This window comes from Sphaeramia orbicularis, chromosome 16 (assembly GCF_902148855.1).
Source record: "Sphaeramia orbicularis chromosome 16, fSphaOr1.1, whole genome shotgun sequence".
Classification (NCBI taxonomy): Eukaryota; Metazoa; Chordata; class Actinopteri; order Kurtiformes; family Apogonidae; genus Sphaeramia; species Sphaeramia orbicularis.
In genome coordinates, this window is record NC_043972.1 from 46800641 (window position 1) to 46813499 (window position 12859).

Sequence of the window (12859 nt, forward strand, 5' to 3'; positions counted from 1 at the left end):
TCCAATAAATGGCCAGGAGTTGGTGACAGCCTTCAGTACAATCTCAAATGTCTGGTGGACTCAGTGAGAAGGCGTTGTACAGCCTGTGTCCAAACAAATGGTCAGAGACCAGTCGCTTTTCCATTTAACCTCAAATTGTGCAAATATAAAAACGACAATTTCACCAAATCTTTTGCTTTTCAATGAGAAGTTTTGGCGCTAGCAAGAGGTGTTTTTTTTGGGTGTAGCGAAATTGGTATATCTCGCAAAACTGCAATGGAAAGACCTCTTTCCACAAATAGAGTCATGTGAATAATGTTGATGGACCTTACCACAAGCAAAGAAGAAGATTTTTAAAAGAAACATGGCGCGGTATGTGTGGACGCACCAAGAAACCGAATCATTTTATAACTTAGTTTGGGATAGATGGGCAATATATAATAATAATGAATATATCTGTAAATCAATGTGATATTTATGTTCATTGCCATGTTTATGGATTGACCTCTTGTGTCATCTCACGATAATGAACAAGCAAATCATCGCATTTGTGATTAAATGGAAAAACCAGCATTACACACTTCTGTTTTTTTGACATTTAGTAAATATCGGTAAAGTTTTGTGCATATGTCCAATGGAAAAGCGACTGCTGACTGCTGTGATTTTCAATTTTGTATTGTTTTCTTTTCATCAAATGTACTGACCTTGAGCATACCATGAATACACAGCATTCATTAAATTTCACGTTTAGAATTGTACAGCCAATTTTATCAAAGCAGAGTTGAAAACTATCATGATTAAACTCCCATTATAAAAAAAAAAAATGAAGTGTGAAGTTTTCAATGATGCTGAGTATATGACCTATTGGTCTCCTTTGCAGTGGTCCTGATAGGGGAATCTGGAGTAGGCAAGAGCAATCTGCTTTCCCGTTTCACCAAGAACGAGTTCAACCACGACAGCCGGACGACCATTGGGGTGGAGTTCAGCACTCGAACGGTTCAGCTCAACAACTTCAGCATCAAAGCCCAGATCTGGGACACAGCCGGGCTGGAGCGATACCGGGCCATCACTTCAGCGTGAGTGACGACCACACACAATCACACACAGTTCTACAGGGAAATCAAAAGAACACAAACAGACACCATGTCTGTGAGTGTTTGAGACACTGTGTCATAATTACATAACACGATCTCATAATTATAAGGTAAGGTGTCATAATTGTGTAAAATCATCTTGTAATTGTGATATCGAGATCTTTTGATTGTGAAGTTAAGCCTATTTATCAGGAAAGCTACTGGAAAAATGCACATCTTCACAAAACTGAAGAAAAAATAATCAAAAGTGAAGTGTTTTGTTTGTCTAATGTTGTGCTACTATTCGACATAGATACTTGGAGTCACATAACATGAAGCTACTTGCATCTTGAGGCCAAAAACATATGTGTCTAATCAGGCTATCCTCGAATCCAAGTGAACATTTATGACCGATTTCAACTTTCTGTAGAACTATTCCTGAGACATCGCATTTTAAACATAATGTTGGCTTAAAGTTGGATCCACAAATCGTGATTGTTTCCTAAAAAAATGTAAAATAAAACAAAAGAAATATTGACATCTGATTAAAAAAAAATAGATATATTCTTATTTATCCAGTGTAGTAATAAAATCTCATACATTATTTAGACATTATCATATCAACATTTATGATTACCAATAAATACTTGAGTTAAGATGATTGCAGGTTTTGCAGATTCCATATCATCTGATTCAGTACATATTATTACTACACTGGACAAATAAAATGCTATTGGATTCTGTCTTCTTCCTCTACAGTATATATTTGTATACAAAGATCAGCATGAGTGATATATATTATCTGCAATTATAATCTCATTACTTGTAATTACAAGACAGTAAATCACAGTTACATGGTAAGGTGCCTTGCTTGGTGTTTTTTTTTTTTTTTTTTTCTCTCGTCAGTTTAGTGTCTGTACAGTTCAGAACTACATATTGTTACAGTGTGGGACAGCTACAGTTATTTTTATTTGTAAATCTCCACATATACTGATTGCTACATCAGATTTATTGTCAGGAATCCCCAGCTGCATATAAAAATAAATGTGATCAATATGAATAAGCATTTCAGATCAGTTTCACTTACTATAGACTTCTTTTATGGAAGTGGAATTCACTGCTTTTAAATACATTTTTCACAACCTAAAACAAATGTACATATTCTTATAATACTAAGCAATAATAACAAAACAAGTGGTGCCAGGCACAACAATCTCCACCCCTCACACATGTTGTAGCTTATTTTGGCATCGATCCAGCTGTTGTCATCATGTCTATGCGTGTGCTGATGTCATATCAACTGCCTCTATATATGTGCCAAGTTTGATGTAAATTGAAACAAAATTGATGTTTTTATAGACATGTGAAATTTCGCCCATTATAAGTAAATGGGAGAAGAAAACAGATTTTAAAAAATCATAAATAATGTGAACGTTGACCTACTTTTGTCCAAAATGTAACCACATCTATTCTGGGTCACTGGTGATCTATAAACCCAATTTGGTATGAATTCAACCAATAGTTTTGCTGCTAGAGTGCTAACAATCAAACAAACAAACTGAACCAAAAACAACACCCCTTGCCTTCCCTTTGGGAGGCGGGGTATTAAACAACATAATTTCTATTCTATTTTCTAATAAGAACTTGAATAACCCAGTTGTTCTAAAACCATCTCTGCTTGAGATCCAAAAGAGTAATTTACTGTGTCCTTGGAACCCAAATTTATAAAATAAATCAGGAATTGCCCATAGATTGACATTTCTGTTATTTCACTAACAAAATTCTGTCTGAATGTCTTTTTGTAACATATTTTTTTGCTTCTTTTATGCTGTTTTAATCATTTTTGCTTTTATTAAATATGTCTACTCTTGTCAAATCTTTTAGTCTTGTTGAATGTTTTACGTATATATTTTTATCTTCTTTCTTTCGTTTTTTTTTTTTTTTTTCATCATTTTGATCTCGATCTTCGATCTACAACTGATGCTTCTCCTCTGAGTTTCATATGGTTTTGATGAGGTCAACTTTTTTCTTGTGTTCCAAGTAGGAAAATGAATTCACTTGTTATAGAACTGCTTTAAAGTTTCCTCCCACTAAAAGCAGTTTTTATGTTGGGAGAACACACTTAACCTAGTCACTCAAATGATGCCTTCATTTTGGATATAACTGTGTTTGTACTAAAAATAAATAAATAAATCCTCACCCAGCTGCCAAGCTTAACCCATAAACACTCAGTGTTCATGACAGTTCCCAGATTAAGCTTTCTCTCAATTTCACCTTTCTTAAGTGATTTATCACCATTTATTGTAATATTATCCTATATATTTTGCATTTTTCAGTGTAAATCATGTGATTTTCCCTATATTGAATTACCCGACCATGTAAATGTTCATGAAACCTTAATTCAAAGGTTATTATATCAACAACAGAAAAAAAATTAAGAAAAAGTGACTTTTTCAGGAAATCTATCAATAACTGAACACGACGCAAGTATCTCCACCCATTGTGTTTTACTGGTGAATCAATGTTGTAGAAGATGACGGTGTTTCCACGGTAACTACGGAGCCACTGAATGTCCAAATGGGTCATATCTGATGACCATGAAAAGATGACAAACTGTATTTTACACCAATTATTTACATGGATTGATATGATAAGTGGATCAAAGGTTATTAAATATTTTAGATCAGTTGATGCTCTTGGTCGATGGTGGATTTTTGGGTCTTTATGGGTTAAGGTTAATGTAACTTCACCCACCCGGTATTGTTACATATAGAATAGATCCACTTTATTAAATACTGTTCAGTCTTCTTAAGTGTGCACACAAAAGGCAGTGGACGTTTATAAATTAACATTTCATGCTTGTCTTGCCCTGCAGTTGTTGAGCAACCTGTATGTGTGCATGTTGGGTGGTTTTGTTATCAGCTAAAACACAGGCAGGAACAGGCACCGATCTCCTCCCAGTTTACCTGAAACAGCAACAGACATGTTTCCATCTCCTGTCCACTTTGTTTCAACACTCAGCCTTTAGCATGTGCCTGTTCTATCTGACACTTCCTTTTTTTAATTAAGCTTGAAGGATTAAACTGGTTTTAAAACAATGGAACCATGTCAGTTGTATTTCAATGGCATGAAAAAACCATGAGGACACCACTGGACTAGTCCTTTTCTGACAGCTTGGCTTTTTGAGTAATTACTTTGCCGACTTGTTCCATGTATGCAAATTCTCTCTCCCATGGAATTTCCCATTTGTGCTATAACAAGCAGCTAAAACCTATTAAAGTGGAATTAATTATGCGATTGGAAGAGGGGAGCAGAAATGTAATTGGGGAGGAAATAATGAATGGTTCATGACTTCAGAGCAATATCAGTCATTTAATTTTTTGTCTCAGCTGACAGGGGGGAAAACAGCTTAATTTGTCTGAGAGGCCAATTAAGTTCACAAAGATTTTTGATGTTGACCCTTTGTTTTATGTCAGCTTTATTGGAATTCTACAGGTACTGTCACAATGGATATTTTAAACCCCACAATAAGAGAAAAGTCGATCTCCTCCAACCAGGTATTACCGAGGGGCGCTTGGAGCCCTGCTGGTCTATGATATCACCAAACACCTGACCTACGAGAGTGTGGAGCGTTGGCTGAAGGAGCTGTACGAGCACGCTGACGCCCACATTGTGGTTATGCTGGTGGGCAACAAGACGGACTTGGAATCAGACAGATCTGTGCCCACTGAGGAAGCTAAAGACTTTGCAGGTAGAAAAGAAAACACCACTGTTCTGCAAATCACTGTATTGGATTTGTGTGTTCATTGTTCAGAACAATAGGAGCATAATGGGGTATACTGCAGAGACAGTACGACTGATGGTAGACGTTTAAAGACTGATGATAATAATCACAATTTGGAGATGATAGAGGTAATTGGCTGATGTCAGGCCACAAAAAAACACAAATCTCCAATTGTAAAACTGGTTCCCATCCTCATATCTGAATGACAGAATGAGTTGATTTTTAGTCACATAAAATGACAGAACATCACATGGAAACAGCCTACAAAATATAAATAATACATGTACACATGGATGGATGGATGGATGGATGGATGGATGGATGGATGGATGGACGGACAGACGGACGGACGGACGGACAGACAGACAGATAGATAGGTAGATGGTAAGTAGGTAGGTAGCTGGATCGATAGATCAATAGATAGATAGACAGACAGACAGACAGACAGACAGACAGAGTCAAGTAAAATAATACCATAATAACCTCTAAATTCTTGGTTTAATGTGGAAAGAAGTAAAATTACATTATAAAAATATTTACATTTACAAACAGTCTTTTCACAATATAATGTGAATAACCTGAACAAATATAAACAACCTGAAATGTGCAATTTTAACAACAGTCTGTCTTTTACTAAATGTTTTGTGCATTTGTAGATCCACAGTGATTTGTAGGTTGTTTTAATAATAACTTGAAATTTTCAGGTTGGACATGGTTGTTCAGGTTGTTCACATTTTCATCATGTAATTTAACTTTTTTCGCACTAAAACAAAGAGAAGAATTTGGATTATTATTTATAGGTTATTGTGCTTGTTATTTTACTGGTCTGTGTATATTGTATTGTATTATGCGCAGTGAATGAGGAGTAACACACACACACACACTCACACACAGTAATATATATACAGGGTGTCCCAAAAAAATTGACATCGTTTCAGATGTCCATATTGGAGTGACTACATGAGACAGGAGAAATGATAGTGATTTTGGACCTAAAATGTTTTATTCTACAAATTTCAAACGAAAAATTCTGGGGGATGGTAGTTTTATAATGTTCCAAAGTTATTTCAAATGTTCAGTGTGACGCGGCACACATAAAGTCAGAATGGAGTTCCTTTCCGACACAAACAGCCTTGGTCTTGAAACTCCTTATGCCACGTCCAAATCTGCTTTCCTGTTGGCACTTGTTTGTGAAATTTTCTAACAAATTCACATTGTGCATCACATTTGACTGAGTTTGGGCGTACTTCAATACACAGAACACCTTCTCTGTTGCAGTAAACGGCATGTCTATTCCTGGAAGCAGAACAATTAAAATGATTACACTTTTTGGAGCAAAAAGAGTAAACTAATTTTAAACAAATTATTAGATGATGAAATGATGTCAAATTTTTTGGGACACCCTGTATATAACTATATAATAATATGTTAAGACTTAATCATTTTACAAATCTTGTAACTACTTTTTATCAGCAGTGTCTTTGGACTTTATTATTTTCATTTCAAAGATTCATTTTCAAACATTATGCTTCAGGTGGGTTTACAGTGAATCATCTTGTGGTTTTCCTGAAAAAGAATAACATCAGTGAAAAATCATAAGTTGTTCAGATATTAAGAGAAAACTGCATGTATTTAAAGTGACTTAAATTAATTATGACACTTTTGTTTTATTTAGAAAAGAAGGGTCTCTTGTTCCTTGAGACCTCAGCTTTGGAATCAACTAATGTGGAAGCTGCTTTCACCAATGTCCTGGCAGGTAACGGATGTGTATTTGATTGTTTTCTAGTTTGTCTAAATCTATGGCTCTTAGCTGAAACCTACAGAGGTTCAAAGACAGAACAGTAAAGCTGTCACAGTTGTCTTCTTCATGTGGAATTTGTAACTTTCATCCCGTGAATGATTTTCTCTACAGTGTATAAATATCAACTGGATGGAAAAACACTTTGCGTGATGAAGGAGACATGGCAGGCTTAGTCTCAGAGAAAACAAACTGCACCAATATGGCACCATGTTGGATTTGAAACTGACTAAGGAGTTAAAGCCAAAAACGCAGATGAGACAACATGTCAACATTGCAGGCAAAACGTTACACCAGTGCTAATTACAGTGCTGTTGTACTCTTGCATAACCAGACCTATTTCTACACTGTATCAGAGCAATACCACTGTCTCACCCCTGGTTCTTCTGTTCATTAATTAGTGTTTACTGGTGATTGTCAAACCAGGTTTTACAAGCATTACAGCTGCCAAGTGGGCTGGAGTTACTAAACTGTCATTCAGTATATTTTTGCACTTGGGAGGGTCTGCTGAGTGGGAGTATGAACACAGTGGTAAAATTTGGTGAGTCAGATCAACCTGATGTCAGGCTTCACATCAAACTGGTTTTAAAATTGTTACATCAGCCTCATCTTTACAGTAATAGCCTTCATGCACAGGGTGTTTTGTTTTTTTTTGTTTTTTTTTTGCAAATCAGTATTTATTTATTTTTTATTCTTTTAAGCTGTTTATATTATGAGTATTTTCACACAGGTCGCAAATATTTTTCACCAAAAAAACCAACATTTATTCACAGCATGAATAAAGGCATCAACCAATCATTTGTGTGAAACTGGCAACAGCGATGGAGCTGGATCTGTTGATTTTCAGCCACGTGTGTAATGGTCTTTAGTTTGCTATGAAAGACAAAAATTAAGATGAATAAAAAGATATTGATGTGACTGACTACGTGTAGAGCAACAATGACTAATAAGTGGACTATCAGAATAGTGAAGAGTTACTGCAGTGTTTTTCAACCTTGGGGTTGGGACTGAAAGTGGGGTTGCCTGGAATTCAAATGGGGTTGCCTGAAATTTCTAGTAACTGATTAAAAAAACAAAATACATACTAACAAAAAATATATGGTGAGTTGAGAGAGACAATCACAATCCATAAAAGACATGACAAACTATGAAGTTGAAACTGAAGCACTGTGGTACTGTTTATCTGTCAAATGTTCATTGTGGTCGGTTTCAGATGCTGCAGCTCTTTCATAATTCATAGTTTGAGTTCTTGTTTGTTCAGTATTAATTGTCAGCCTTGTAAATCCAAGATGGACTGACTGTACATATCCTGACCAAGGAAAATCAAATTCTAACTTTGTGCAGTAATCTACACCCGGCTTTTCTGCCTCTGTCCATAATAATATACATTATATAGACTAAATGTCATCTAAAATTAATGTTTATTTGCAACATAGTATAGAAAATTATTACATGATGAAAAATAAATTAATTTTAGCAAAACAAAAAAGTCTCCGTTTTGAATGTCTGGGGTCGCCAGAAATTTGTGATGTTAAAATGGGGTCATGAGCCAAAAAAGGTTGGGAACCACTGAGTTACTGTAATGTCCATATCATATCATATCATATCATATTCTTGTGAATCAAATGCTTTGCACCGTGTGTCTTTTTACCTGGACATAGACCCAAAGGAACCAAGTATCCTGGATCAGCTGGACTGGACACACAGCTGCACTAGAGGCTTTAGTTTATGTTGAATCCATTATTATTGGTGTCAAATGGCCCAGCATAGATAGAGTATATTCCAATCTTCTGCTGAATAATCATCATGACTGTCCCAAAACTGCTTCTGTGAATATGTTAGATCTAAAATATGTGCCACGGAGTGTTTTGTACTTTGATTTCTTTTTTTCTTTTTTTTTTGTCACACCCTTGGCATGAAAAGGTCTTTCCACCCACAGCATTACAGAGCAGAGAATACTGCCTATTTTATTTATTTTATTCATTATATTTGGATTTCTTTTAACCACAATCACAGTCCTCTGGTGTAATGATAAAGCAGTGATACAGCAAAAACTACGGTGGCTGACAAGGGCCAAACACACTGCAATGGTCCAATGTGTATCAGTTACAGAGAACAGCTGCAAGTACAGAAACGATGCAAATTCACAAACTCAAACACAAGCCTAAACGGGGTACAAAAAGAGGAACGTGATGCAAATGAAAATTGCACTGCAAGAAATAAAAACAAATGCAGAATCAACTACAACAAAAGTGCTCCAAACCTGCAGGGGGCGCTCTCAGTGGAACTGTTGTGAAGTCTGGTGTAAAATACAGTAAAATAAATGTCACAGAATGTGCGGCATTGTACAGCGATATATTTATGGACTAGACTGGTGTAAAATATAATCAAATAAAAGTCACATTACCATGCTATGCCATAACTTCAGTTTGTTCCAGCTGTAGTTTGAAACATTAGTCACGTTTCCATTGACTCTCAAATTGCACAAATATAACTTGTGCATAAAAACTGACGTAATGGAAAAACGACAATTTTGCCAAAAGTCTCATTTTTCGATTAAAAGTTCTTGCGCTGGCAAGAGGTGGTTTTTTGGGCGTAGCGCAAATGGAATGCTATGAAAAGCTGCAAAATGGAAACACCTTTTTTCTCAACTAGAGTCAGGTGAATTAAAAAACCTGATGTTTACGGACATTACAACAAGCGAAGAAGAAGAAGAAACATGTCACGGTATGTGTGGACACACCTGGAAACCCAATCATTTTTTAATTTAGTACGAGTTAGACAGATAATATATAATAATAATGAATATATCTGTAAATCAACACCATATTTACGTTCGTCATCATGTTTATGGAATGACTTCTCGTGTCATCTCACAATAATAAATAAACAAATCATTGCATTTGTGATTTAATGGAAAAGCCGACATTACGCTCTTCTGTTTTTTCAACATTTAGTAAATATTGGTAAAGTTTTGCGCACATGTTCAATGGAAAAGCGACTACTGTTATTCAGCAGTTCTCCATCTCTCTCTCTATCCTGTGTGTCTCTGCATTGAGCTGTTCTACTGACAACGCCCCCTGTAGGTTTGAAGCACTTCCGTTTTACTGACTGGTTATGCAGCGTTTTTCGTTTGCAAATGTTTTCTTATTTTGCATCGTTTTGTGCTTTGCATCGTTTCTCTATTTGCAGAGCATTCGATGATTATGCATTTGTTTTTGTTACTTGCAGCACTTTATTTCATTTGCACTCTTTTTGTACCTCCTTTAGACTTGTGTTTGAGTTTGTGAATTTGCATCGTTTCTGTACTTGCAGCTATTTTCTCTAACTGAGACGCATTAGGCCATTGCAGACACATTGGGCCTTTGCAGTGTGTTTGGCCCTTGTCAGCCACTGTATAAAAAAAAAAAAAAAACACCTTAGAGAAGAATGTTAAAAGTTACTTGTTTGTCTTTGTCTTTTTGCATGATCTAGATCTTTGTCTTAACATGTCTTTTTCAGAGTATAAATGCTAGCCTGGAGGTTGTTGATTTACGTTGCAGTGGAGACTCTGAAAGGGTTATCATTCAGACTGAGTGAGGGAAGTAGAGGGAGAATCCAAGTAGTCAATCAATGGTAGTCTACTTCCTGTGAATCATTGGTGGTTGGTGTTTACAAGACTGAGGGCACAAGTGAATGAAAACATGCTGGAAAAAATCAAATTCTTACCAAGTGTATTTTTCTTATTTCTAGTGAAAATATGTTATCACACTTAAAATAATACATAATCACCTAAAGAGTAACTTTTCTGTGAGATATAACAACTTAATTTTAGACAATAGATCTTGAAAATCTTATTTCAAGAAATCTTACCAAGATAATTTTCATTTGTTCCGCTGGCAGATTTTTTGCTTAAATTAAGCAAAAAAGATTAAAAAAAATCTTGAATGAAGAAAAAAAAAAAAAAAAAAATCTTGAATTAAGAAAAAAAATCTGCCAATGGAACAAGTGAAAATTGTCTTGGTAAGATTTGTTGAAATAAGATTTTCAAGATCTATTGTCTAAAAGTAAGTTCTTATACCTCACTGAAAAGTTACTCTTTAGGTGGTTATGTCTTATTTTAAGTGTGATGAGATATTTTCACTAAAAATGAAAAAAACACACTTGGTAAAATTTCAATTTTTTTCCAGTGCAGCAGTGATGGAGCCTCATTCTGATGTTTCATTCAGTGGATAAAATATGTATGTTGACATGTCCTAATCTTTTGATTTAATGTTTAACTAAACTCCACAGGGGTATAGGGGCATGTTCCCCCTGTGTCCGTTTGGGTTCTCTCCAGGTACTCCAGCCTCCTCCTCCAATCCAAAGACATGCACCTTAATAGGGTAGTTGGTCAATCTAAATCACTCATGGGTGTGAATGAATAAACTCCACAGACATTTTTGTGTTTTTTGTAAAGAGCTAAGTGGTGTTTTGCCTCATACTCTGTTACACTGTGTAATAATGGACTTCTTTAAGAAAGACAAGTCTGACCTTTACCTCACTGAAATGATTAAACACCTGAATGATCCTAAAAAGTTAAGAAAGTAGTAAAATCCACTTCTAAAAAAAATGTTGACAGATAAACCAACCATGTTGAATTATTTTAATGAACATTTTATTTCTCCCAGATTTTTATTTTGCTCCTTCAGTCTTACCCCTGTGTCTATTGCTGAGGTTCTCTGAGTGCTAAAAAAAAAAAAAAAAAAAAAAAAAAAATTGGACACAAGAAAGCCAGCTGGTCCTGCATCTCAAACCAACCAGTTTAGATTATCTGACAAACAGAGCACAGTGTGTCTAATTAGCTGGTTCCTCCTCCTCTTTTCTTAATATGTCCAAAGGTATGCCACAGGGCTTGGCCTTAGGACCCATTTTATATTGTATTTACATGAATAATGTGTGCAATGACCTGTCAGATATCATGCATCATTTTGACACTGATGACATGGTAATCTGCTGCTCCTCAGTTGCCCATGCTTTAAAGTTTTTACAGACTGCTTTTATTATAGTCCAGTCTTGTCTGCAGACCTTAAAATTGTAAATGCAGAAAAAAACAAACTCATGGTGTTTTCCCAGAGCTGTGGAATACTGGGGATATTCAGTCAATAACAACCACCCAAAGCAATCTGATAGAATTACTTTTCAGTTATTAGTACCTTGGCTTTCTGGTCAATCTGGAGCATTCTTTCCAAACTAATATTGTCAGCTTGGTCCACAAATTGAGGATCAAGTTGACAATCCTGCTTCTCCCTCAGAGCTCACAAATACCTTGTATCGGCTTTTTTTTTTTTTTTTTTTTTTTTTTTTTACCATTGCTTGACTACGATGATGTTCTGTATATGAGTGCCTCATATACATTGTACCTTAGGATTCATTAAATTCATTAGATTGAATGAATGAATGAATGAATGAATGAATGAATTTATTTTTGGTTTTACATCAGTTGTTGTACTCAGTACATCAATCGTAATAAACATAAAAACCAAAAAAGGAATAGGCTAGAAGCAAAAGCTTATTTTTTTTTGCCAATCCTTTTCAACTAATACACTGCTTACATCAACTTAAATGTGTACAGCATCAAGCATTCACACCATAATAAGTAAAAAAAAAAAAAAAAAAAAAAAAATCAACAACAAAAACACTTCTACCATCTCAATTCAATATTTCTGAATAATTTAAATGTACTCTTTTTTTTTTTTTTTTAAACTTCACCAAAGGAGTGGATAACTTAAATGCATCATAAGGTCCATTCCATAATTTCACACCCACAATCCCAGTTCATCTAAACTTCACATCTGCCCTCAATTTAATCCACTCACACATATGAAAATCTCTGAAATTCGAATTATTCTCTCTTAATTCCAAGAAACCACAACTGGTCTTTGAGACAATATTATTTTTATCTTTCATGTTCCATAGACCAAGCCCTGTGGCATACCTAGATTCACTGTAGTCGCCTACCTAATAACATTTGGATCAGAATAATTGCCCACTTCAAGTTCATTCAAGTTCAAGTTCGTTCACATTTTGCACAGCCAAAATTATTTAATCACATGAGGACAAGAAAATAAAACTAATTCTGATTCACAGTCCAAGCACATTCTTTAATTCACCTGCTTCTGTTTTTGATTCATGTACACAGTCACTGGTAGATAGTAAATACAGTGGAAAAAAACTTCAATACATGTAGACACAAACTACATGCAT

The 12859-nt window shown here is 35.3% G+C and overlaps 2 protein-coding genes across 2 annotated transcripts in view; both read left to right on the top strand.

Annotated features, from left to right (window-relative positions):
- Window positions 1-12859, top strand: part of LOC115435634 (zinc finger protein 239-like) — a 695125-nt gene that overhangs the window by 153278 nt on the left and 528988 nt on the right. The window lies entirely within an intron of this gene.
- rab25b (RAB25, member RAS oncogene family b) overlaps window positions 1-12859 on the top strand; it is a 29183-nt gene that overhangs the window by 15069 nt on the left and 1255 nt on the right. The window contains exons 2-4 of the mRNA XM_030158216.1: window positions 860-1055; window positions 4610-4803; window positions 6512-6592. Coding sequence (XP_030014076.1) covers window positions 860-1055; window positions 4610-4803; window positions 6512-6592 — 471 coding nt within the window. The remainder of the gene's footprint in view (window positions 1-859; window positions 1056-4609; window positions 4804-6511; window positions 6593-12859) is intronic.